Source organism: Siphateles boraxobius, unplaced genomic scaffold (genome assembly GCF_051911475.1).
Source record: "Siphateles boraxobius isolate OS27281-9 unplaced genomic scaffold, OSU_SipBor_1 48, whole genome shotgun sequence".
NCBI classification, from domain to species: domain Eukaryota; kingdom Metazoa; phylum Chordata; class Actinopteri; order Cypriniformes; family Leuciscidae; genus Siphateles; species Siphateles boraxobius.
Genome location: NW_027509119.1, coordinates 13005001 through 13030949, shown reverse-complemented (window position 1 = coordinate 13030949; position 25949 = coordinate 13005001). Strand labels below are relative to the sequence as shown.

Here is a 25949-nt window from a genome sequence, read left to right as displayed (position 1 = left end):
CGGGACCACCAAACCAGACGGAACACACAACAGAGCTTCGTCATGGACGTCCTCAGCATACAGCCGGTGAGTCCCATGAATCTAGTGCTTCTCGACAGGCCATACTGAGTGTAGAGAAACAAGCCGATCGTTTTACTAATCGATGGCACAAACAGGGTGCGAGACCCAAAGGCACTCGAGACATCAGATTGTCACGAGCAGTACATATTACTGCAGTAGCATCCTCTACCCCAGATACGGCTCTGACAAGGACTGCAAACACTGGTCTCCTACCACCGCCTATACATCTTGAGAACAGATTTGAAGTATTAATGAATGAGGAATCCCCAAATTTGATGAATGTGATCACACACAGACAGAATCAGCCAGTAGCTAACACTGATGCTAACTGGGGCTCAAGGTCGAGCAGACAGCGGCACTCAGCTCACAGTGCAGCCGAGCCCAGGACTCTGATAGTGGGCGACTCCATAATCAGAAACATTAATAGCAGGGATACAACAACGTGCTGCCTTCCACAAGCAACTACATCTGATGTAAACAGGGAACTTCAGAACATTCTGATGAAACATAAGACTGCAAATCGACTCATCATTCATGTGGGGAAGAATGATATTCATAAAGAGCAGTCGGAACTTCTTAAAAAGGATTTCAATGAACTTTTTGAAACACTTAAAAGACTGAAAGTTCAAACATTCATCAGTGGACCACTCCCAGCAAGAGGAACAAACAGGTTTTCACGGTTGCTTGGGCTTAATACATGGCTGCAAAAAACCTGCAATATAAAAGGAGTGAACTTTATTGACAACTTCAATCTTTTCTGGAGTCAGAGGCAACTGTTTCAACAGGATGGCCACCACCCAAACAAACTTGGTTCAAGAGTGCTAAAGGACAATATCTACTTCTCCCTCCGTCATCCTTCTGCAATGTGTGCCAATCCACTCAACCTGAATGGCACACACACACCTGGATACAGTATGAATGACCACAGGATTTCACTTCAGCCCCTGAATGGAAATGCGGTTGACACATCACACAAGGACAGTGATAACACCACTCAGCCACAACAACCTCTGCTCACGGACACAATCTCAGCTGAGCCCTGCCCACAGAGCTCACCACAGACAGACTGTGACATACCAGCACTGCTCCAATATACAGCACCCAAGGACGACTTTCTGGAAAACAGCCAGGGAAACCAGGACAGCATATTACAGCCTCCAATAACACCAGAGCAAAAATCACTCTCACTGGAAACATTATCACTCTCTCCAGCATCTCCACTTCTGTGCTTCTCAGAGAAAATGGAACAACTGGTGCACGCTGGAACTAGACTATCCCACTCTTTTGCTGCGAGCCCCCAGATACCAACCAAAAAACGCCAGGCCCCACAACCACCAAAGCCTACGGGCCCAGCTCGCCCTCCCCCTCCCCCTGTGAGAGCTCTTCGGCCTCTGCCACAGCGCCAGGGCCCACACCCTCCTCCAGCGGCTCGAGGTGAACCAAAAACAACTGATACCAGCTCTCAGTGATATGTGTCGGGTCCCCGCTATGATAACAATAACTTTCTCAAATGTTTACAGAACAAGCGGGAACCCAGTGTGCCTGTATGTTTTTCTATTGCTGTTCAATTACATGATAGAAAGTCTAAGGCCTTCAAAAGCCGTACAGCAAACCCATCTAATCTGGTGCCTATTACACGACATACCAAGATTGCTGTGGGGACAAAAAGTAAGACTGTTAAGTTTGCACTTTTAAACATCCGCTCACTTAAAAATAAATCACTTTTAATCAATGACTTAATAACCACATACAACCTGGATTTTATGTTGCTAAATGAAACTTGGCTAGAAGAAAGTTGCAGTGCAACAGTCCTCAATGAAACAGCCCCTCCTAACTTTACTTTTATGAGTGTCTGCAGAGCTGTCAGAAGAGGCGGAGGTTTAGCTGCTCTTTATAAAGATGTCTATCAATGTAAGCAAATATCATTTGGGAATTACCCGTCTTTCGAATATCTGGGTATTGTGTTAAAAGGTGCTCCACGCATTTTACTTATCATTGTTTACAGGCCTCCAAAATACTCTCCAGCTTTTGCTGAGAACTTAACAGAACTGTTAAGTTCTATTTCCTCAGAGTTTGACTGCTTTGCCATTGCTGGAGATTTTAACATTCACATAGATAATGCAGAAAACAATATGGCAAAAGAAATCAAAACTGTTTTAAAAACTTTTGATCTGACTCAGCATGTACATGGAGCCACACATAATCGTGGACACACTCTAGATTTACTTATCAGTAAGGGTCTAAACATTTCATCAATTGTTATTAAGGATGTAGCACTGTCTGATCATTTTTGTATTTTCTTTGATATATTGATCTCTCCTGCCATTGAAGCTAGATCTGTGTCTGTCAAGAAGAGATGCTTAAATGAGAATACTAGTGTACTATTTATGAAGGCTATATCTTTAACACCAAGCATATCTGCTGACTCTGTTGATTTTCTCCTTGATTCTTTTAACTCAAAAGTTAAGAGTGTAATTGATGATATTGCTCCTGTGAAAGTCAGGAAGAAGAGTGGCAGACAAAAAGCACCTTGGAGAAACTCAACAGCAGTGCAAAATATGAAAAGACAATGCAGAAAAGCAGAGCGCATGTGGCGGAAGACAAAACTTGTAGTCCATTATAACATCTACAAAGACAGCATCCATGCTTTCAATAAGGAACTAAGCAAAGCTAGACAGACTTTTTTCTCGAATATTATAAACAGCAATATAAACAACACGCGCACTCTTTTTGCTACTGTAGAGAGACTGACAAACCCCCCAAGCCAGATTCCCAGTGAAATGCTCTCAGTGAGAAAGTGCAGTGAGTTTGCTTCTTTCTTCTCTGAGAAAATCAATAATATCAGAAAGGTGATCAGCTCATCCTTGAGTTGCGCTGGGGTCAGGCAGATCAAACAACAGCACGAGAAAGTAGCCACTATGTCTGATTTCGAAGAAATTGATGGCAAAATTTTGGAAGAAACCGTACAGCAACTAAAAACATCAACCTGCGCCCTTGATGCACTTCCCACATCTTTTTTCAAAAATGTGTTACACAGCTTAGAAGCAGATCTCCTAGAAGTGGTAAATGCCTCACTTCTCTCTGGGAGTTTTCCGACCTCCCTGAAAACTGCTGTTGTCAAGCCCCTCCTGAAAAAGAGCAATCTGGATAAGACCATATTAAACAACTATAGACTGATCTCAAATCTTCCTTTCATAGGCAAGATCATTGAAAAAGTTGTCTTCAATCAGCTGAACAAATTCTTAAGCTCGAATGGATACTTTGACCATTTTCAATCTGGTTTCCGACCGCACCACAGTACAGAGACCACGCTCATAAAGATAATAAATGATATTCGCTTAAATACTGATACAGGCAAATTATCAGTGCTGGTACTACTCGACCTCAGTGCTGCATTTGACACTGTCGATCACAAAATACTTCTTGACAGGCTGGAAAACTGGGTCGGGCTTTCTGGGATAGTCCTAAAATGGTTCAGGTCATACTTACGAGGCAGAGGTTATTATGTGAGTATAGGAGACCATAAGTCTGAGTGGACATCCATGACATGCGGAGTCCCTCAAGGCTCAATTCTTGCGCCACTCCTATTCAACCTGTACATGCTCCCAATGAGCCAAATAATGAGAAAGAACCAAATCGCTTACCATAGCTATGCAGACGACACACAGCTCTACTTAGCCCTATCGCCTAACGATTACAGCCCCATTGACTCCCTTTGCCAATGCATTGATGAAGTAAACAATTGGATGTGCCAAAACTTTCTTCAGTTAAACAAAGACAAAACTGAAGTCATTGCGTTTGGAAACAAAGATGAAGTTCTCAAGGTGAACGCATACCTTCAGTCTAGGGGTCAAACAACTAAAAATCAAGTCAGGAATCTGGGTGTGTCTCTGGAGTCAGACCTTAGTTTCAGTAGTCATGTCAAAGCAATAACTAAATCAGCATATTATCACCTGAAAAATATTGCAAGAATTAGATGCTTTGTTTCCAGTCAAGACTTAGAAAAACTTGTGCATGCTTTCATCACCAGTAGGGTGGATTATTGTAATGGACTTCTCACTGGCCTTCCCAAAAAGACCATAAGACAGTTGCAGCTCATACAGAACGCTGCTGCTAGGATTCTGAGCAGAACCAGAAAATATGAACACATCACACCAGTCCTCAGGTCTTTACACTGGCTGCCAGTTACATTTAGGATTGATTTTAAAGTATTATTACTGGTATATAAATCATTCAATGGCCTAGGACCTCAATACATTGCAGATATGCTCACTGAATATAAACCCAACAGATCACTCAGATCATTAGGATCACATCGGCTAGAAATACCAAGGGTTCACTCTAAGCATGGCGAGTCTGCTTTTAGCTACTATGCCAGCCGCAGCTGGAACCAGCTTCCAGAAGAGATCAGATGTGCTCCTACAGTAGTCACATTCAAATCCAGACTCAAAACACATCTGTTTAGCTGTGCATTTACTGAATGAGCACTGTGCCACTGTTCGTCCGACTGTTTGCACTGTATTTTATTTTATGTTTTTAATTATTCTGATTTCTGTATTTTATCTTTTATTCTAAACTGTTTTAATTATTCTGATTTCTTTTGATTATTTTAATTTCTTCTATGTAAAGCACTTTGAATTACCATTGTGTATGAAATGTGCTATATAAATAAACTTGCCTTGCCTTGCCTTGCCTTGCCTCTTTCTTTCTTTTTCTTTCTTTCTTTCTTTCTTTCTTTCTTTCTAACTAATATTTCTTCTTTCTTTCTTTCTTTCTTTCTTTCTTTCTTTCTAACTAATCTTTCTTCTTTCTTTCTTTCTTTCTTTCTTTCTTTCTTTCTCTTTCTTTCTTTCTTTCTAACTAATCTTTCTTCTTTCTTTCTTTCTTTCTTTCTAACTAATCTTTCTTCTTTCTTTCTTTCTTTCTTTCTTTCTAACTATTCTTTCTTCTTTCTTTCTTTCTAACTAATCTTTCTTCTTTCTTTCTAACTAATCTTTCTTCTTTCTTTCTTTCTTTCTAACTAATCTTTCTTCTTTCTTTCTTTCTAACTAATCTTTCTTCTTTCTTTCTTTCTTTCTTTCTTTCTAACTAATATTTCTTCTTTCTTTCTTTCTTTCTTTCTTTCTTTCTTTCTTTCTAACTAATATTTCTTTCTTTCTAACTAATATTTCTTCTTTCTTTCTTTCTAACTAATCTTTCTTTCTTTTGTCTATCTATCTATCTATCTATCTATCTATCTATCTATCTATCTATCTATCTATCTATCTATCTATCTATCTATCTATCTATCTATCTATCTATCTATCTATCTATCTAACTAAAACTATTTCAAACTGAAAACCTTTAAACTGAAAGCTTTTAAAACTACTTCAAACTTCCTGGCTAGGCTTTTTCAAGCCAACTTAAAGTTTGCCAACAAACTTTTTATCTAGTTATTATTATTATTCTTTTTATTACCACTAAAATTTTTGACTCTAACTCCTCCTAGAGCTTTAACTCTACAAACTCCAAACTGGGCTCAGACACTCAGACTGTTCTGACTTAGTGTGCTATATCTCTTCTAACTGATCGGACTTACGGTTTTCCTAAAAATGACGATCAATCTCGGAAAAAACTCCCATTGACTTAACATTGCGGAATGTTCAGATTTTCAAACTGGCCAACTGTCAAAAATTCAAATCTAAACTCCTTGAAGCCCTAGACTGAATCAAACTGCCATTCTATATACTATGAGCCATTGAGACTCATTTAAACTAATAAACTAATCTATCTATGACACTTTTCTATCTACACTTAAACTATTAAACTCATAATAAATTAATAAACTCTAAACTTGAACTCTTAGACTCATTTAAACTTATAAACTCTAAACTCATAAACTCGTACACTTATAAACTCATACACTTATAAACTCATGAACTCTTACTCATTTAAACTTATAAACTCTAAACTCATAAACTAGTACACTTATAAACTCATGAATTCATACACTTATGAACTCTTAAACTCATAAATTAATAAACTCTGAACTCTTACTCATTTAAACTTATAAACACTAAACTCAAACTCGTACAATTATAAACTCATGAATTCATAAACTTATAAACTCTAAACTCATAAACTCATACACTTATAAACTCATGAACTCTTACTCATTTAAACTTATAAACTCTAAAATCATAAACTCATACACATATAAACTCATGAATTCATACACTTATGAACTCTTAAACTCATAAATTAATAAACTCTGAACTCTTACTCATTTAAACTTATAAACACTAAACTCAAACTCGTACAATTATAAACTCATGAATGCATAAACTTATAAACTCATGAATTCATACACTTGTGAACTCAAACTCAATTTAATAAACTCTGAACTCTTACTCATTTAAACTTATAAACTCTAAACTCATAAACTCGTACACTTATAAACTCATGAATTCATAAACTTATAAACTCTAAACTCATAAACTTGTACACTTATAAACTCATGAATTCATAACTTATGAATTCATAAACTTATAAACTCAAACTCATAAATTAATAAACTCTGAACTCTTACTCATTTAAACTCATAAACTTATGAACTCATGAATTCATACACTTATGAACTCAAGAATTCATAAACTTAACTCAAACTTAAAAACTCATGAATTCATACACTTATTAACTCAAACTCATAAATTAATAAACTCTGAACTCTTACTCATTTAAGCTTATAAACTCTAAACTCATAAACCCGTACACTTATAAACTCATGAATTCATACACTTATGAATTTTCATAAATTCATACACTTATGAACTTTTAAATTCATAAATAGTACACCCTAGCAACAACCCAGGACACCCTAGCAACCACCCAAAATACCTTACAACACCCTAGCAACACCATAGCAACCACCCAGAACAACCTAGCAACCACCCAAAATACCATCAAACACCCTAGCAACACCATAGCAACCATCCTAAATAGCGTAGAACACCCTAGGAACACCATAGCAACCACCCAGAACACCCTAGCAACCACCCAAAATACCTTAAAACACCCTAGCAACACCATAGTAACCACCCATATTACCTTAAAACACCCTAGCAACACCATAGCAACCACCCAAAATACCCTAGAACACCCTAGCAACTGCATAGTAACCCCCAGAACACCCTAGCAACTGCCTAGCAACCACCCAGAACACCCTAGCAACCACCCAAAATACCTTAAATCACCCTAGCAACACCATAGCAACCACCCAAAATACCATAGAACACTCTAGCAACACCCTAGCAACCACTAGAAAACCCTAGCAACTGCATAGCAACCACCCAGAACACCCTAGCAACCACCCGAAATACCCTAGAACACCCTAGTAACACCATAGCAACCACCCAGAACACCCTAGAAAACACCCAAAATACCGTAAAACACCCTAACAACACCATAGCAACCACCCAAAATACCTTACAACACCCTAGCAACACCATAGCAACCACCCAGAACACCCTAGCAACTAATATAAACTTCAAACTACTTTAAAATTCAAACTAAATTTAAACTTCAAACTACTTTAAACTTTAAACTAATTTAAACTTCTAACTACTTTTAACTTTAAACTAATTTAAACTTATTTAAACTTTAAACTAATTAAAACTATAAACTAATTTAAACTTCAAATTACTTTAAACTTCAAACTAATTTACATTTTAAACTAATTTACATATTAAACTAATGTAAACTTCAAACTACTTTAAAATTCTTTAAACTTTCTGGTCCAAACTTTCACAAGCCAACTTAAAGTTTGTCTCGACGAACTTTTTCTAGTTATTAAGTTGGCTTGTGAAAGCCAACTTACTGAAATCCTATTTAAACTTATTATTAAGTTGGCTTGTGAAAGCCAACTTACTGAAATCCTATTTAAACTTATTATTATTCTTTTTCTTCTTCTTTTTCTTAACCAAAATTTTCTGACTGCTACTCCTCCTAGAGCTTTAACTCTACAAACTCCAAACTCGGGTCAGACCTTCAGACTGTTCTGACTTAGTGTGCTATATCTTTTCAGACTGATTTGACTTTCAGATTTCTTAAAAATTAATATTAAAAATCATAAAAATCCCATTGACTTTCATTGCAACAGTTCAAATTGAGCCAAGGCTACGGTGGCCCAGCAGTGTACAACACAAAAACTCAAATCTAAACTCCCTGAAGCCCAAGACTCAATTAAACTACCATTCTATATGTACTAATGAACTTATCTATCTATCTATCTATCTATCTATCTATCTATCTATCTATCTATCTATCTATCTATCTATCTATCTATCTATCTATCTATCCATCTCTTTCTATCTATCTATCTATCTATCTATCTATCTATCTATCTATCTATCTATCTATCCATCTATCTATCTATCTATCTATCTATCTATCTATCTATCCATCTATCTATCTCTTTCTATCTATCTATCTATCTATCTATCTATCTATCTATCTATCTATCTATCTATCTATCTATCTATCTATCTATCTATCTATCTTTCTTTCTTACTAACTAATCTATCTTTCTTTCTTTCTAACTAATCTTTCTTCTTTCTTTCTTTATTTCTTTCTTTCTTTCTAACTAATCTTTCTTCTTTCTTTCTTTCTTTCTAACTAATCTTTCTTCTTTCTTTCTAACTAATCTTTCTTCTTTCTTTCTGTCTTTCTTTCTTTCTAACTAATATTTCTTTTTTCTTTTTTTCTTACTAACTAATCTATCTTTCTTTCTTTCTAACTAATCTTTCTTCTTTCTTTCTTTCTAACTAATCTTTCTTCTTTCTTTCTTTCTTTCTTTCTTTCTTTCTAACTAATATTTCTTCTTTCTTTCTTTCTAACTAATATTTCTTCTTTCTAACTAATCTTTCTTCTTTCTTTCTAACTAATCTTTCTTTCTTTCTAACTAATCTTTCTTCTTTCTTTCTTTCTTTCTTTCTTTCTTTCTAACTAATCTTTCTTCTTTCTTTCTTTCTTTCTTTCTTTCTTTCTTTCTAACTAATCTTTCTTCTTTCTTTCTTTCTTTCTTTCTTTTTCTTTCTTTCTTTCTAACTAATCTTTCTTCTTTCTTTCTTTCTTTCTTTCTAACTAATCTTTCTTTCTTTCTTTCTTTCTTTCTAACTCTTTCTTTCTTTCTTTCTTTCTAACTAATCTTTCTTCTTTCTTTCTAACTAATCTTTCTTCTTTCTTTCTAACTAATCTTTCTTCTTTCTTTCTTTCTTTCTTTCTTTCTTTCTTTCTTTCTAACTAATCTTTCTTCTTTCTTTCTTTCTTTCTTTCTTTCTTACTAATCTTTCTTCTTTCTTTCTTTCTTTCTAACTAATCTTTCTTCTTTCTTTCTTTCTAACTAATCTTTCTTTTTTCTTTCTTTCTTTCTTTCTTTCTTTCTTTCTTTCTTTCTTTCTTTCTTTCTTTCTAACTAATATTTCTTCTTTCTTTCTTTCTAACTAATATTTCTTCTTTCTAACTAATCTTTCTTCTTTCTTTCTAACTAATCTTTCTTTCTTCTTTCTTTCTTTCTAACTAATCTTTCTTCTTTCTTTCTTTCTTTCTTTCTTTCTTTCTTTCTTTCTTTTTCTTTCTTTCTAACTAATCTTTCTTCTTTCTTTCTTTCTTTCTTTCTTTCTTTCTTACTTTCTTTCTTTCTTTCTAACTAATCTTTCTTCTTTCTTTCTTTCTTTCTTTCTAACTAATCTTTCTTCTTTCTTTCTTTCTTTCTAACTAATCTTTCTTTCTTTCTTTCTTTCTAACTAATCTTTCTTCTTTCTTTCTTTCTAACTAATCTTTCTTCTTTCTTTCTTTCTTTCTTTCTTTCTTTCTTTCTTACTAATCTTTCTTCTTTCTTTCTAACTAATCTTTCTTCTTTCTTTCTTTCTTTCTTTCTTTCTTTCTTTCTAACTAATCTTTCTTCTTTCTTTCTTTCTTTCTTTCTTTCTTTTTCTTTCTTTCTTTCTAACTAATCTTTCTTCTTTCTTTCTTTCTTTCTAACTAATCTTTCTTCTTTCTTTCTTTCTAACTATTCTTTCTTCTTTCTTTCTTTCTTTCTTTCTTTCTTTCTTTCTTTCTTTCTTTCTTTCTAACTAATCTTTCTTCTTTCTTTCTTTCTTTCTAACTAATCTTTCTTCTTTCTTTCTTTCTTTCTAACTAATCTTTCTTCTTTCTTTCTTTCTTTCTTTCTTTCTTTTTCTTTCTTTCTTTTTCTTTCTTTCTTTCTAACTAATCTTTCTTCTTTCTTTCTTTCTTTCTAACTAATCTTTCTTCTTTCTTTCTTTCTTTCTAACTAATCTTTCTTTCTTTCTTTCTAACTAATCTTTCTTCTTTCTTTCTTTCTAACTAATCTTTCTTCTTTCTTTCTTTCTTTCTTTCTTTCTAACTAATCTTTCTTCTTTCTTTCTAACTAATCTTTCTTCTTTCTTTCTAACTAATCTTTCTTCTTTCTTTCTTTCTTTCTTTCTTTCTTTCTTTCTTTCTTTCTTTCTTTCTTTCTAACTAATCTTTCTTCTTTCTTTCTTTCTTTCTTTCTTTTTCTTTCTTTCTTTCTAACTAATCTTTCTTCTTTCTTTCTTTCTTTCTAACTAATCTTTCTTCTTTCTTTCTTTCTTTCTTTCTTTCTTTCTTTCTTTCTTTCTAACTAATCTTTCTTTCTAACTAATTCTTTCTTTCTTTCTTTCTTTCTTTCTTTCTTTCTTTCTTTCTTTCTAACTAATATTTCTTCTTTCTTTCTTTCTTTCTTTCTTTCTTTCTAACTAATATTTCTTTCTTTCTTTCTTTCTTTCTTTCTTTCTAACTGATATTTCTTCTTTCTTTCTTTCTAACTAATCTTTCTTTCTTTCTTTCTTTCTAACTAATCTTTCTTCTTTCTTTCTAACTAATCTTTCTTCTTTCTTTCTTTCTTTCTTTCTTTTTTACTTTTTCTTTCTTTCTTTCTAACTAATCTTTCTTCTTTCTTTCTTTCTTTCTTTCTAACTAATCTTTCTTCTTTCTTTCTTTCTTTCTAACTAATCTTTCTTCTTTCTTTCTTTCTAACTAATCTTTCTTTCTAACTAATTCTTTCTTTCTTTCTTTCTAACTAATATTTCTAATATCCATCTATCCGTCTATCTATCTATCTATCTATCTATCTATCTATCTATCTATCTATCTATCTATCTATCTATCTATCTATCTGTCTATCTATCTATCTATCTATCTATCTATCTATCATCTATCTATCTATCTATCCATCTATCCATCTATCTATCCATCTATCTATCTATCTATCTATCTATCTATCTATCTATCTATCTATCTATCATCTATCTATCTATCTATCTATCTATCTATCTATCTATCTATCTATCTATCTATCTATCTATCTAACTAAAACTATTTCAAACTGAAAACCTTTAAACTGAAAGCTTTTAAAACTACTTCAAACTTTCTGGCTAGGCTTTTTCAAGCCAACTTAAAGTTTGCCAACAAACTTTTTATCTAGTTAAGTTGGCTTGTGAGAGCCAACTTACTGATATTGTACTTAAACTTATTATTATTATTATTATTATTATTCTGTCAAAAATTTACAACTCTATCTCCTCCTAGAGCTTTAACTCCACATACTCCAAACTCGGCACAGACACTCAGACTGTTCTGACTCGGTATGCTATATCTTTTCTAACTGATCGGACTTACGGTTTTCCTAAAAATGACGATCAAAGTCGGAAAAAACTCCCATTGACTTAACATGGCGGAATGTTCAGATTTTCAAACTCCCCAACTGTCAAAAATTCAAATCTAAATACCTTGAAGCCCTAGACTGAATCAAACTGCCATTCTATATACTATATGAGCCATTGAGACTCATTTAAACTAATAAACTCATATATCTATGACACTTATCTATCTACACTTAAACTCTTAAACTCATAATAAATTAATAAACTCTAAACTTGAACTCTTAGACTAATTTAAACTTATAAACTCTAAACTCGTAAACTCATACACTTATAAACTCATACACTTATAAACTCATGAATTCAAACTCTTATGAACTCAAACTCATAAATTAATAAACTCTGAACTCTTACTCATTTAAACTTATAAACTCTAAACTCATAAACTCGTACACTTATAAACTCATGAATTCATACACTTATGAACTCATGAATTCATAAACTTATAAACTCATACACTTATGAACTCATGAATTCATACACTTATGAACACAATCTTTCTATCTCTCTTTCTTTCTTTCTCTCTTTCTTTCTAAATAATCTTTCTATATTTCTTTCTTTCTAACTAATCTTTCTATCTTTCTTTCTTTCTTTCTTTCTAACTAATTTTACTTTCTATCTTTCTTTCTTTCTAACTAATCTTTCTATCTTTCTTTCTATCTCTCTTTCTAATCTTTCTTTCTAACTAATCTTTCTTTCTTTCTTTTCTAACTAATCTATTTCTTTCTAACTAATCTTTCTTTCTTTCTTTCTTTCTAACTAATCTTTCTATCTTTCTTTCTTTCTTTCTTTCTTTCTTTCTTTCTAATCTTTCTTTCAATCTTTCTTTTTTTCTTTCTTTCTAACTAATCTTACTTTCTAACTTTCTTTCATTCTAACTAATCTTTCTTTCTAACTAATATTTCTTTCTTTCTAACTAATCTTTCTATCTCTCTTTCTTTCTTTCTCTCTTTCTTTCTAACTAATCTTTCTATCTATCTTTATTTCTTTCTAATCTTTCTTTCAATCTTTCTTTCTTTTTAGCAACCACCCAAAATACCTTAAAACACCCTAGCAACACCATAGCAACCACCCAAAATGCTCTAGAACACCCTAGCAACCACCCAGAACAACCTAGCAACCACCCAAAATACCTTAAATCACCCTAGCAACACCATAGCAACCACCCAAAATACCCTAGAACACCCTAGCAACACCCTAGCAACCACCAGAACACCCTAGCAACTGCCTAGCAACCACCCAGAACACCCTAGCAACCACCCAAAATACCTTAAATCACCCTAGCAACACCATAGCAACCGCCCAAAATACCCTAGAACACCCTAGCAACACCCTAGCAACCACCAGAACACCCTAGCAACTGCATAGCAACCACCCAGAACACCCTAGCAACCACCCAAAATACCTTAAATCACCCTAGCAACACCATAGCAACCACCCAAAATACACTAGAACACCCTAGCAACACTCTAGCAATCACCAGAACACCCTAGCAACTGCCTAGCAACCACCCAGAACACCCTAGCAACCACCCAAAATACCTTAAATCACCCTAGCAACACCATAGCAACCACCCAAAATACCCTAGAACACCCTAGCAACCCCCTTGCAACCACCAGAACACCCTAGCAACTGCCTAGCAACCCCAGAACACCCTAGCAACTGCCTAGCAACCACCCAGAACACCATAGCAACCACCCAAAATACCTTACAACACCTTAGCAACACCATAGCAACCACCCAGAACACCATGGCAACCATCCAAAATACCTTAAAACACCCTAGCAACACCATAGCAACCACCCAAAATACCGTAGAACACCCAAGCAACACCATAGCAACCATCCAAAACACCCTAGCAACCACCTAAAATACCTTAGCAACCGCCAGGCAACCACCCAGAACACCTTAGCAACCCACTAGAAACACCCTAGCAACTTTAAATTACTTCAAACTATACTTCAAACTTTAAACTACTTTAAACTTTAAACCATTAAAACTTTAAACTTTAAACTTTAAACTTTAAACTACTTTAAACTTTAAACTAATTTCAACTTCAAACTACTTTAAAATTTAAACTAATTTAAACTTTAAACTAATTTCAACTTCTTCAAACTTATTGGTCCAAACTTTCACAAGCCAACTTAAAGTTTGTCTCGACGAACTTTTTCTAGTTATTCTTTTTCTTCTTCTTTTTCTTAACCAAAATTTTCTGACTGCTACTCCTCCTAGAGCTTTAACTCTACAAACTCCAAACTCGGGTCAGACCTTCAGACTGTTCTGACTTAGTGTGCTATATCTTTTCAGACTGATTTGACTTTCAGATTTCTTAAAAATTAATATTAAAAATCATAAAAATCCCATTGACTTTCATTGCAACAGTTCAAATTGAGCCAAGGCTACGGTGGCCCAGCAGTGTACAACACAAAAACTCAAATCTAAACTCCCTGAAGCCCAAGACTCAATTAAACTACCATTCTATATGTACTAATGAACTTATCTATCTATCTATCTATCTATCTATCTATCTATCTATCTATCTATCTATCTATCTATCTATCTATCTATCTATCTATCTATCCATCTATCCATCTATCTATCTATCTATCTATCTATCTATCTATCTATCTATCCATCTATCTATCTATCTATCTATCTATCCATCTATCTATCTCTTTCTATCTATCTATCTATCTATCTATCTATCTATCTATCTATCTATCTATCTATCTATCTAATCTATCTTTCTTTCTTACTAACTAATCTATCTTTCTTTCTTTCTTTCTTTCTAACTAATCTTTCTTCTTTCTTTATTTATTTCTTTCTTTCTTTCTAACTAATCTTTCTTCTTTCTTTCTTTCTTTCTAACTAATCTTTCTTCTTTCTTTCTAACTAATCTTTCTTCTTTCTTTCTGTCTTTCTTTCTTTCTAACTAATATTTCTTTTTTCTTTTTTTCTTACTAACTAATCTATCTTTCTTTCTTTCTAACTAATCTTTCTTCTTTCTTTCTTTCTTTCTAACTAATCTTTCTTTCTTTCTTTCTTTCTTTCTTTCTTTCTTTCTTTCTTTCTAACTAATATTTCTAATATCCATCTATCCGTCTATCTATCTATCTATCTATCTATCTATCTATCTATCTATCTATCTATCTATCATCTATCTATCTATCCGTCTATCCATCTATCCATCTATCTATCCATCTATCTATCTATCTATCCATCTATCTATCTATCTATCTATCTATCTATCTATCTATCTATCTATCTATCTATCTATCTATCTATCTATCTATCTATCTATCTATCTATCTATCTATCTATCTATCTATCTATCTATCTAAAACTATTTCAAACTGAAAACCTTTAAACTGAAAGCTTTTAAAACTACTTCAAACTTTCTGGCTAGGCTTTTTCAAGCCAACTTAAAGTTTGCCAACAAACTTTTTATCTAGTTATTCTTTTTCTTCTTCTTTTTCTTAACCAAAATTTTCTGACTGCTACTCCTCCTAGAGCTTTAACTCTACAAACTCCAAACTCGGGTCAGACCTTCAGACTGTTCTGACTTAGTGTGCTATATCTTTTCAGACTGATTTGACTTTCAGATTTCTTAAAAATTAATATTAAAAATCATAAAAATCCCATTGACTTTCATTGCAACAGTTCAAATTGAGCCAAGGCTACGGTGGCCCAGCAGTGTACAACACAAAAACTCAAATCTAAACTCCCTGAAGCCCAAGACTCAATTAAACTACCATTCTATATGTACTAATGAACTTATCTATCTATCTATCTATCTATCTATCTATCTATCTATCTATCTATCTATCTATCTATCTATCTATCTATCTATCTATCTATCTATCTATCTATCTATCCATCTATCCATCTATCTCTTTCTATCTATCTATCTATCTATCCATCTATCTATCTATCTATCTATCTATCCATCTATCTATCTCTTTCTATCTATCTATCTATCTATCTAATCTATCTTTCTTTCTTACTAACTAATCTATCTTTCTTTCTTTCTTTCTAACTAATCTTTCTTCTTTCTTTCTTTATTTCTTTCTTTCTTTCTAACTAATCTTTCTTCTTTCTTTCTTTCTTTCTAACTAATCTTTCTTCTTTCTTTCTAACTAATCTTTCTTCTTTCTTTCTGTCTTTCTTTCTTTCTAACTAATATTTCTTTTTTCTTTTTTTCTTACTAACTAATCTATCTTTCTTTCTTTCTAACTAATCTTTCTTCTTTCTTTCTTTCTAACTAATCTTTCTTTCTTTCTTTCTTTCTTTCTTCTTTCTTTCTTTCTTTCTAACTAATGTTTCTTCTTTCTTTCTTTCTAACTAATATTTCTTCTTTCTAACTAATCTTTCTTCTTTCTTTCTAACTAATCTTTCTTTCTTTCTAACTAATCTTTCTTTCTTTCTAACTAATCTTTCTTCTTTCTTTCTTTCTTTCTTTCTTTCTAACTAATCTTTCTTCTTTCTTTCTTTCTTTCTAACTAATCTTTCTTCTTTCTTTCTTTCTTTCTTTCTTTCTTTCTTTCTTTCTTTCTTTCTTTCTAACTAATCTTTCTTCTTTCTTTCTTTCTTTCTAACTAATCTTTCTTCTTTCTTTCTTTCTTTCTTTCTTTCTTTCTTTCTTTCTTTCTTTCTTTCTTTCTTTCTTTCTAACTAATCTTTCTTTCTTTCTTTCTTTCTAACTAATCTTTCTTTCTTTCTTTCTTTCTTTCTAACTAATCTTTCTTCTTTCTTTCTAACTAATCTTTCTTCTTTCTTTCTAACTAATCTTTCTTCTTTCTTTCTTTCTTTCTTTCTTTCTTTCTTTCTTTCTTTCTTTCTAACTAATCTTTCTTCTTTCTTTCTTTCTTTCTTTCTTTCTTTCTTTCTTTCTTACTAATCTTTCTTCTTTCTTTCTTTCTTTCTAACTAATCTTTCTTCTTTCTTTCTTTCTTTCTAACTAATCTTTCTTTTTTCTTTCTTTCTTTCTTTCTTTCTTTCTTTCTTTCTTTCTAACTAATATTTCTTCTTTCTTTCTTTCTAACTAATATTTCTTCTTTCTAACTAATCTTTCTTCTTTCTTTCTAACTAATCTTTCTTTCTTTCTAACTAATCTTTCTTTCTTTCTAACTAATCTTTCTTCTTTCTTTCTTTCTTTCTTTCTTTCTTTCTTTCTTTCTTTCTTTTTCTTTCTTTTTCTTTCTTTCTTTCTAACTAATCTTTCTTCTTTCTTTCTTTCTTTCTAACTAATCTTTCTTCTTTCTTTCTTTCTTTCTAACTAATCTTTCTTTCTTTCTTTCTAACTAATCTTTCTTCTTTCTTTCTTTCTAACTAATCTTTCTTCTTTCTTTCTTTCTTTCTTTCTTTCTTTCTTTCTTTCTAACTAATATTTCTTCTTTCTTTCTTTCTTTCTTTCTTTCTAACTAATATTTCTTCTTTCTTTCTTTCTTTCTTTCTTTCTAACTAATATTTCTTCTTTCTTTCTTTCTAACTAATCTTTCTTTCTTTCTTTCTAACTAATCTTTCTTTCTTTCTTTCTAACTAATCTTTCTTCTTTCTTTCTTTCTTTCTTTCTTTCTTTCTTTCTTTCTTTCTTTCTTTCTAACTAATCTTTCTTCTTTCTTTCTTTCTTTCTTTCTTTCTTTCTTTCTTTCTTTCTAACTAATCTTTCTTCTTTCTTTCTTTCTTTCTTTCTTTCTTTCTAACTAATCTTTCTAACTAATTATTTCTTTCTTTCTAACTAATCTTTCTTCTTTCTTTCTTTCTTTCTTTCTTTCTTTCTTTCTTTCTTTCTTTCTTTCTTTCTTTCTTTCTAACTAATCTTTCTTTCTAACTAATTCTTTCTTTCTTTCTAACTAATCTTTCTTCTTTCTTTCTTTCTTTCTTTCTAACTAATATTTCTTCTTTCTTTCTTTCTTTCTTTCTTTCTTTCTTTCTTTCTTTCTTTCTTTCTTTCTTTCTAACTAATATTTCTTTCTTTCTTTCTTTCTTTCTTTCTAACTGATATTTCTTCTTTCTTTCTTTCTAACTACTCTTTCTTTCTTTCTTTCTTTCTAACTAATCTTTCTTCTTTCTTTCTAACTAATCTTTCTTCTTTCTTTCTTTCTTTCTTTCTTTCTTTCTTTCTAACTAATCTTTCTTTCTAACTAATTCTTTCTTTCTTTCTTTCTAACTAATCTTTCTTCTTTCTTTCTTTCTTTCTAACTAATATTTCTTCTTTCTTTCTTTCTTTCTTTCTAACTAATCTTTCTTTCTAACTAATTCTTTCTTTCTTTCTTTCTAACTAATCTTTCTTCTTTCTTTCTTTCTTTCTAACTAATATTTCTTCTTTCTTTCTTTCTAACTAATCTTTCTTTCTTTCTAACTAATCTTTCTTTCTTTCTTTCTAACTAATCTTTCTTCTTTCTTTCTTTCTTTCTTTCTTTCTTTCTTTCTAACTAATCTTTCTTCTTTCTTTCTTTCTTTCTTTCTTTCTTTCTAACTAATCTTTCTTCTTTCTTTCTTTCTTTCTTTCTTTCTTTCTTTCTTTCTTTCTAACTAATCTTTCTAACTAATTATTTCTTTCTTTCTTTCTAACTAATCTTTCTTTCTTTCTTTCTTTCTTTCTTTCTAACTAATCTTTCTTTCTAACTAATTCTTTCTTTCTTTCTTTCTAACTAATCTTTCTTCTTTCTTTCTTTCTAACTAATATTTCTTCTTTCTTTCTTTCTTTCTTTCTTTCTTTCTTTCTTTCTTTCTTTCTAACTAATATTTCTTCTTTCTTTCTTTCTTTCTTTCTAACTAATATTTCTTCTTTCTTTCTTTCTAACTAATCTTTCTTTCTTTCTAACTAATCTTTCTTTCTTTCTTTCTTTCTTTCTAACTAATCTTTCTTCTTTCATTCTTTCTTTCTTTCTTTCTTTCTAACTAATCTTTCTTTCTTTCTTTCTTTCTTTCTAACTAATCTTTCTTCTTTCTTTCTTTCTTTCTTTCTTTCTAACTAATCTTTCTAACTAATTATTTCTTTCTTTCTAACTAATCTTTCTTCTTTCTTTCTTTCTTTCTTTCTTTCTTTCTTTCTAACTAATCTTTCTTTCTAACTAATTCTTTCTTTCTTTCTTTCTAACTAATCTTTCTTCTTTCTTTCTTTCTTTCTTTCTAACTAATATTTCTTCTTTCTTTCTTTCTTTCTTTCTTTCTTTCTTTCTTTCTTTCTAACTAATATTTCTTTCTTTCTTTCTTTCTTTCTTTCTAACTGATATTTCTTCTTTCTTTCTTTCTAACTAATCTTTCTTTCTTTCTTTCTTTCTAACTAATCTTTCTTCTTTCTTTCTTACTAATCTTTCTTCTTTCTTTCTTTCTTTCTTTCTTTCTTTTTTACTTTTTCTTTCTTTCTTTCTAACTAATCTTTCTTCTTTCTTTCTTTCTAACTAATCTTTCTTCTTTCTTTCTTTCTAACTAATCTTTCTTCTTTCTTTCTTTCTTTCTTTCTTTCTTTCTAACTAATCTTTCTTCTTTCTTTCTTTCTTTCTTTCTTTCTTTCTTTCTTTCTAACTAATCTTTCTTTCTAACTAATTCTTTCTTTCTTTCTTTCTAACTAATCTTTCTTCTTTCTTTCTTTCTTTCTAACTAATATTTCTTCTTTCTTTCTTTCTTTCTTTCTTACTAATCTTTCTTTCTAACTAATTCTTTCTTTCTAACTAATCTTTCTTCTTTCTTTCTTTCTTTCTAACTAATATTTCTTCTTTCTTTCTTTCTTTCTTTCTTTCTTTCTAACTAATATTTCTTCTTTCTTTCTTTCTTTCTAACTAATATTTCTTCTTTCTTTATTTCTTTCTTTCTTTCTAACTAATCTTTCTTCTTTCTTTCTTTCTTTCTTTCTTTCTTTCTTTCTAACTAATCTTTCTTTCTTTCTTTCTAACTAATCTTTCTTTCTAACTAATTCTTTCTTTCTTTCTTTCTTTCTTTCTAACTAATCTTTCTTCTTTCTTTCTTTCTTTCTTTCTTTCTTACTAATCGTTCTTCTTTCTTTCTTTCTAACTAATCTTTCTTTCTAACTAATTCTTTCTTTCTTTCTTTCTAACTAATCTTTCTTCTTTCTTTCTTTCTTTCTTTCTTTCTTTCTTTCTTTCTTTCTTTCTAACTAATCTTTCTTTCTTATTTAATTCTTTCTTTCTTTCTAACTAATCTTTCTTCTTTCTTTCTTTCTAGCTAATCTTTCTTCTTTCTTTCTAACTAATCTTTCTTCTTTCTTTCTTTCTTTCTAACTAATCTTTCTTCTTTCTTTCTTTCTTTCTTTCTAACTCATCTTTCTTTCTTTCTTTTTCTTTCTTTCTTTCTAACTAATCTTTCTTCTTTCTTTCTTTCTTTCTTTCTAACTAATCTTTCTTCTTTCTTTCTTTCTTTCTAACTAATCTTTCTTTCTTTCTTTCTAACTAATCTTTCTTCTTTCTTTCTTTCTTTCTTTCTAACTAATCTTTCTTCTTTCCTTCTTTCTTTCTAACTAATTCTTTCTTTCTTTCTAACTAATCTTTCTTCTTTCTTCTTTCTTTCTTTCTAACTAATCTTTCTTTCTTTCTTTCTAACTAATCTTTCTTATTTCTTTCTTTCTTTCTAGCTAATCTTTCTTCTTTCTTTCTAACTAATCTTTCTTCTTTCTTTCTTTCTTTCTAACTAATCTTTCTTTCTAACTAATTCTTTCTTTCTTTCTTTCTAACTAATCTTTCTTCTTTCTTTCTTTCTTTCTTTCTTTCTAACTAATCTTTCTTTCTTTCTTTCTTTCTAACTAATCTTTCTTCTTTCTTTCTTTCTTTCTAGCTAATCTTTCTTCTTTCTTTCTAACTAATCTTTCTTCTTTCTTTCTTTCTTTCTAACTAATCTTTCTTATTTCTTTCTTTCTTTCTTTCTAACTAATCTTTCTTCTTTCTTTCTTTCTTTCTTTCTTTCTAACTAATCTTTCTTCTTTCTTTCTTTCTTTCTTTCTTTCTTTTTCTTTCTTTCTTTCTAACTAATCTTTCTTCTTTCTTCTTTCTTTCTTTCTAACTAATCTTTCTTCTTTCTTTCTTTCTAACTAATCTTTCTTCTTTCTTTCTTTCTTTCTTTCTACCTAATCTTTCTTTCTAACCTCTCTATCTTTCTTTCTTTCGAACTAATCTTTATTTCTTTCTAATTAATCTTTCATACTTTCTAACTATTCTTTCTTTCTTTCTAACTAATCTTTTTCATGAATTTGAACCTAGAACTCATGAATTTATACAATTGTGAATTTTCCTAAATTCATACACTTATGAACTTTTAAATTCATAAATAGTTCACCATAGCAACCACCCAGAACACCCTAGCAACCACCCAAAATACCTTACAACACCCTAGCAACACCATAGTAACCACCCAGAACACCCTAGCAACTGCCTAGCAACCACACAAAACACCCTAGCAACCACCGAGAACACATTAAAACACCCTAGCAACACCATAGCAACCACCCAGAACACCCTAGCAATCGCCTAGCAACCACACAGAACACCCTAGCAACCATCCAGAACACCCTAGCAACTGCCTAGCAACCACCCAAAATACCTTACAACACCATAGCAACCACACAAACTACCATAGAACACCCTAGCAACACCATAGCAACCACCCAAAACACCATAGCAACTGCCTAGCAACGACCCAAAATACCTTAAAACACCCTAGCAACACCATAGCAACCACCCAAAATAGCCTAGAACACCATAGCAACACCATAGCAACCACCAAGAACACCATAGAACACCCAAGCAACCATCTAGAACACCCTAGCAACCGCCTAGCAACTACCCAGAACACCCTAGCAACTGCCTAGCAACTACCCAGAACAACTTACAACACCCTAGCAACACCATAGCAACCACCCAGAACACCCTAGCAACTGCCTGGCAACCACCCAGAACACCCTAGCAACCAACCAAAATACCTCAAAACACCCTAGCAACACCATAGCAACCACCCAAAATAGCCTAGAACACCCTAGCAACACCATAGCAACCACCCAGAACACCCTAGCAACCACCCAAAATACCTTTAAACACCCTAGCAACACCCTAACAACCACCCAAAATAGCCTCAAGCACACTAGGAACACCATAGCAACCCCCAGAACACCCTAGCAACTGCCTAGCAACCTCTCAGAATGCCCTAGGAACCACCTAAAATACCTTAAAACACCCTAGCAACACCCTAGCAACCAAGCAAAATACTCTAGAACACCATAGCAACACCATAGCAACCACCCAAAATACCTTACAACACCCTAGCAACTGCCTAGCAACCACCTAGAACACCCTAGCAACCACCCAAAATGCCTTACCAACCACCCAGCAACCACCAGAACACCTTGGCAGCCCACTAGAAACACCCTAGCAACCTTAAATTACTTTAAACTACTTTAAACTTTAAACTATTTACAACTTTAAACTAAGTTAAACTACTTTAAACTATTTTAAACTTTAAACTAATTTAAACTTTAAAATAATTTAAACTTCAAACTACTTTAAAATTCAAACTAATTTAAACTTCAAACTACTTTAAACTTCTTCAAACTTTCTGGTCAAAACGTCAAACTACTTTAAAATTCAAACTAATTTAAACTTCAAACTACTTTAAACTTCTTTAAACTTTCTGGTCCAAACTTTCACAAGCCAACTTAAAGTTTGTCTCGACGAACTTTTTCTAGTTACATAAATAATATCATACAAAATCATACAAATTTATTATTCTAAAGACATGTGTCACTTTGCTCACAGCTGATTGGTCCAAGTTCAGTTTACAACCTCTTACCTGGAACATAACCTGCCCCGGACTAGGTTAGAGTTACTTTGGCGATGAACACTGCTAAAAGCCAAACCACTTTCATGGTGCCTAAAACCCAAGATTGGCACACACTAAACTGAAACATACCTGGCTAGCCACCTAAAACGTCTTCATGGTATAACCCCCAGGCAAACAAGAACAGATAAGAACCAAACCAAAACACAATGAAACTAACATACTCAGGACAACTCTAACTTAGACTTATTATATTATTAACTTTATTATTATTTTATTTCATTTCATCCATTTTTTATCTAATATTTATATTTAATTTGATTTCAGCTTTGTTTTAACTGTGACTTTTAATAGTTTTGGTTTTGTAGTTGACAATTACAACACTGGTCTCAAGAAAATCTGACCTAGCATCTGCAGTCCTTGGCCCTTATAAAGAAGACACAACACTCTTTTAAAAATCTCTTGTGCATTAAAGGGTTAATCGAGCACAGGTGTGTTAATTGCACTGTGTTGGGTTGTACACTTCTATCAAATGTAATTCAAAAGGAATATCTTCACCTCAGGGCTCCTCTCTGTTGTTCGACCTTCCATAATTTCATAGGCAGGATCTGTTCTTCCTTTTTCTCCCAAGATTCTCTCTTTGTTATCTGCACAAGATAATCATAGCACAAGGTCAGAATATACAGTATGAGTGACAAGGGTATGTTTTGTCTTCTTTAAATTGTGTTTTCATAGCTGATTTGCATGAAAAATTATACACTGTAGGTTTTGGTCAGAAGGTACGCACACAAAAAGAGAAGCGTGCAAGTCCGTTTACATACACATATGCTTAGTGTCATGCCACCAAAGAAGAAAGAAGTTTTTTTAAGAAGAACACAATTCTCAATACTTAGGTCACTTTTACAGAACTCTCCAAACAGTGATCACAACAGCAGTTTATGTGCACTAAACTGTGGATTATTTATCATTGCTTTGGCAAAAAATGCATTCAGTGACTACATCTTTCAAATGACAAAAAAACTTTTCTCACTTAAACACAAGTCAAGTCACCTTCATTTATTTAGCGCTTTTAACAATATGGACTGTTTCAATGCAGCTTTACAGTGATAATAGGAAATTAAAGTAACAGATATTGTTTTGGCTTTACAGCAGCTCTAGAATAAAGTTATTGTCTAGCTAAAGTTAGTATTGATTGATTCACTTCCGTCGCAGAGGTCATTAGTTATTAACTTTGGGGCCGATAACATGACACCATTCTAACAGAAAACCTTTAATGTGATCCGGCCACTCATTTGCATAAAACAGTGCCTGTTGGCTCTGAGAATTTTTTTTCGCTTCCGCGTAACCACGTGAATCGGAATTATCCCGACAACGTTTTATCTGTACAGAGGTAAAGGGAAGGGAGAGACTAGTTGACACTTTTTTGTATTGCGTTGTCGTCGTGTCCAGGCGCAGGTCCTTCATCAGATCCGAATACGGCCTGGATACGGCGGACTGCGGTAAACCTCGGGATAAACAGAGAGACTAATATTAGCGTAGACGCCATCCTTCTTATGATGTACAATGTACATCAGGATTATGGGAAGTGTTCCCGGTTCCGGCTGATCTAAACTATGCAGCCTAACATTGAATTATAGAAGTCTATAATGTGTTATGTGTATGCTAAGCCAAAGAGATGTGTTTTTAGTCTAGATTTGAACTGACAGACTGTGTCTGCTTCCCGGACAATGTTAGGAAGATTGTTCCAAAGTTTTGGTGCTAAATAGGAAAATGATCTACCGCCAGCAGTCGATTTTGATATTCTAGGTATTATGAACTGGCCAGAATTTTGAGATCGCAATAGACGTGACAGACTATAATGCGTTAAGAGCTCGCTCAAGTACAGGGGAGCTGAACCATTTAGTGCTTTGTAAGTAATCAGCAATATTTTTAAAATGTATACGATGTTTAATAGGGAGCCAATGCAGTGTTGACAGAACCGGACTAATATGGTCATACTTCCTGGTTCTGGTAACAGGGTTCTTACACCTTTTCCAAGGTCAAATTCAAGCACTTTTCAAGCACTTTCAATGTCCTTTTGAAAGCTTTTTCCAGAATCTTACACCACCATAAATTACATACCAATACATAGTCAAAATTATTATTTTGTGTTTTTAAACAGCCAAAACTGTGTTTCGTAATAGCAGAAATATCAGACATTTAAGCAAAACACAGGTTTGTTTTTTTTATTTATGCTACTGTCAGTCTTTTCACACTTTTTTCTAAATCTAGTGCATGCCGTATTAACTTGTAATGGTTCAGTCATATTGACATGTTTGTCTTCCTATAAAGTTTGGGCTGCCTATGAATAATACTTTTCATTATATTAATGTCCAAATATTGCTTCCCAGATAATGTGATTTTCAGGCTGTAAAACTGAAGTAATTTCAAGGTCTAACAATATAAATCCATAGGATTTGAACAGAAATATTTTACAGGCCTTGGTTTTGGGACACATTCTTGATATAAGGTTTGAACAAAATCTGAGACAGTGCAACAACAACCTGTAATTCAATTTTAACCCAGAAGACTCTGACAGTGCACAGGCACCTGCCTGATAAATAGCCTATGTTAATTGAAATTTTTATATATATATATATACACACACACACGCACGCACACACACATACACACACACACACACACACACACACACACACACACACACACACACACACACATTTCATTGTCAAGACATATACATTTATCTACTGGAATAGAGCATTGTACATATTGCATAAGGCCATCTTCAATCTTACAGTAGGCTACTTGTATGACACTCCATCTGACACGATTTCTGTTTAGCAATTAACGATTGTTGTTATGCACTGAGCTAACGTTAGTTGGTTACCAAACTAAACTGCCAGTGTGAAAGCACCCTCGGTCACAGTCTGCGAATTCCTAGCAGTTACTAGCGTAAAAAAAGGGGCTAACGTGTATAGTAGGATAATTCAGTTGGCTTACTTGAAAAGTCTAGGGTGCTTTCACACTGGCAGTTTAGTTCGAAACGGAACGGGTCACGGTTCGCATGAAAAATCGCTAATGCACTAGGGTACCGTACCCGAAACTGCCTGGAGGAGGCGCTCTGAGTTCGGTTGTACTCGAACCGTGCTGCGGTTCGCGTGAATGTGAAAGCATCACCATAGACAGAATAAGAAGGGGAGCATCACGGACTCGGGTGCGCACTTGTTCGGGAAATAAAGTGACCTGCGCATCCTTTTTAGCTGATTATGATGTATTTAGTTAAATAAAACACATGTAAGGGATGATAGTGTTGATAATTTACCTTGGATAAGAGCAAGAGTGAGTCTGCAGTGTATTCGC

General features: G+C 32.7%; 1 protein-coding gene across 5 annotated transcripts in view; it reads right to left on the bottom strand.

Moving 5' to 3' along the window:
• Positions 1 to 25949, bottom strand: part of dok7a (docking protein 7a) — a 102405-nt gene that overhangs the window by 26013 nt on the left and 50443 nt on the right. For all 5 annotated transcript variants that reach the window (XM_077202063.1, XM_077202064.1, XM_077202065.1 and 2 more), the window contains one exon: positions 23145 to 23233. In XM_077202063.1, coding sequence (XP_077058178.1) covers positions 23145 to 23233 — 89 coding nt within the window. The remainder of the gene's footprint in view (positions 1 to 23144; positions 23234 to 25949) is intronic.